Genomic DNA, 2,261 nt, shown 5'->3' with positions numbered 1-2,261 from the left:
TTTGAGATGGAGTCTTGCTCTGTCACCCAGGCTGGAGTGCAGTGGCACGATCTCAGCTCACTGTAACTTCCACGTCCCTGGTTCAAGCAATTCCCCTGCCTCAGTCTCCTGAGTAGCTGGGATTGCAGACACACACCATCACGCCAAGCTAATTTTTTTTGTATTTTTAGTAGAGACGGGGGTTTCACCATGTTGACTAGGCTGGTCTTGAACTCCTGAACTCAGGCAATCCGCCTGCCTCGGCCTCCCAAAGTGCTGGGATTACTGGCATGAGCCGCTTCCCCCGGCCAGGGTTTGTTTCTGAGACAGGATCTCTGTGCCCCAAGGGTGGAGTACAGTGGCATGATTCAGCTCACTGCATCCTCAAACTCCTGGGCTCAAGCAGTCCTCCTGTCCCAGCTTCCTAGGTGGCTGGGGCTAGAAGCATGTCACCATGCCTTGCAAATGTTTTTTGGTAGAGAATGGGTCTCACTATATCATTCAGGCTCTAATTTTTGTGCTAGAAGCCTCCTTAGGTGTCTTATCTTTTCCCAAGCCCTGGCTTGTTTTCTGTGCATTACTTTTTCATATTACGTAGTGCCTTACCAAGTCGTAGATGGGAACTACTGATTTGTTTCTCTCCCTCTCTCAACAGTATTATAATAAGCGGAAAACCTACTTTGCCCATGATGCCCTTCAGCAGTGCACAGTCGGAGATATTGTGCTGCTCAGAGCTTTACCTGTTCCACGAACAAAGCATGTGAAACATGAACTAGCCGAGATCGTTTTCAAAGTTGGAAAAGTCATAGATCCAGTGACAGGAAAGCCCTGTGCAGGAACTGCCTACCTGGAGAGTCCATTGAGTTCAGAAGTCACGCAGCTAAGCAAAAACCTGGAAGAACTCAGTGTCTCTTCAGCACAGTGAAGGGGGTGTGGAAGAAGGAGCTAAAGGGAAAGACTGCCATGTTTATGTTATGGAAAAACAGTGTTTTCTGTTTCATCTCAAACTCGGTCTGTGGTGTTTATGAAATAGCTAAAAGCAAATGAAGTAAAGGGCACATTATGGTTTTTCATAGCGGTCTGTGGTCATGTTTCACATTGTCTGCTCCGTGAACATACTTCACGTTTCACTAAGTGTGGCTGTCAGTCTGTTGCATTTTGTAAGCTCACTGTTTTAGAAGGTTTTGTTTTTGTTTTTTGAGACAGGGTCTCGCTTTGTTACCTGGGCTGGAGTGCAGTGGTATGATCTTGGCTTACTGCAGCCTCACCTCCCTGGCTCCAACATCTTTCCACCCCAGCCTTCTGCATAGCTGGGAACATAGGAGCGTGCCACTACACCTTGCTGATTTTTTGTAAATTTTTTAGACAGAGTCTCTGTGTGTTACCAAGGCTGGCCTTGAACTGGGAACAGTCTGCCCATCTTGGCCTCCCACAGTGCTGGGATTACAGGCCTGAGCCACTGTGCCCAGCCAGTTTTCTTTTTTGCATTCAAAGGAATCTTGAACTTATCTTAGAGCCTTTATTTTGAAGGAATAAAGGCTTTTTTTTTTTTTTTTTGGAGACAGTTTCGCTCTTGTTGCCCGGGCTGGAGTGCAATGGCATGATCTTGGCTCACCACAACCTCAGCCTCCACCTCCCGGGTTCAAATGATTCTCTTGCCTCAGGCTCCCGACTAGTTGGGATTACAATCACGCACTAACACGCCTGGCTGATTTTGTATTTTTAGTAGAGACGGGGTTTCACCATGTTGGTCAGGCTGGTCTCAAACTCCTGACTTCAGGTGATCCATCCACCACATCCTCCCAAAGTTCTGGGATTACAGGCGTGAGCCACTGCGCCTGGCTGGAAGAAAGCCTTTTAATACAAACAGATAAGTCCACATTAAGTGAATATTTTTGATGCTATATATGCAAAATAAATCTTTTTCTGATTTCATCAGTTCCAAAGGGAAATAATATGCTTATGGTCAGAATTTTTTCGATCAAGCTGTGTTAATAAGAATGTTGACGTGTGGAAAATAAAATTTTACAATTCTGTGTCACTTTTCTTCTATCCTAGGCTAGATTAAATAGGTGTAAGATCCTAAAATCTGACACATTAAGTTGTAGGACTTCTCCCACTGGCATTTGAGATGGAAAGTGAGTTCTGTTTCTATTCATTAATACACCTTGACAACTTAGATTTTGACTTAAGGAAGCATTGAGCAGTATATTTCCATTTTCTGACCCTTGGAGAATAGGGGAATATTTCTCTTTTTTTCTTTCTCGTTTTTGTGATGGAGT

At 44.7% G+C, this 2,261-nt stretch overlaps 1 protein-coding gene across 1 annotated transcript in view; it reads left to right on the top strand.

The window, feature by feature from the left end:
• MRPS17 (mitochondrial ribosomal protein S17) overlaps positions 1-2,016 on the top strand; it is a 6,536-nt gene extending 4,520 nt beyond the window's left edge. The window contains exon 3 of the mRNA XM_017516374.2: positions 635-2,016. Within this exon, the coding sequence (XP_017371863.1) occupies positions 635-904 (270 nt within the window). The 3' untranslated portion in view covers positions 905-2,016. The remainder of the gene's footprint in view (positions 1-634) is intronic.
• The last annotated feature ends 245 nt before the right edge of the window (positions 2,017-2,261 follow it).

The sequence above is a fragment of the Cebus imitator genome, unplaced genomic scaffold (assembly GCF_001604975.1).
Source record: "Cebus imitator isolate Cc_AM_T3 unplaced genomic scaffold, Cebus_imitator-1.0 Scaffold581, whole genome shotgun sequence".
NCBI classification, from domain to species: domain Eukaryota; kingdom Metazoa; phylum Chordata; class Mammalia; order Primates; family Cebidae; genus Cebus; species Cebus imitator.
This window is presented reverse-complemented; position numbering and strand designations above follow the sequence as displayed.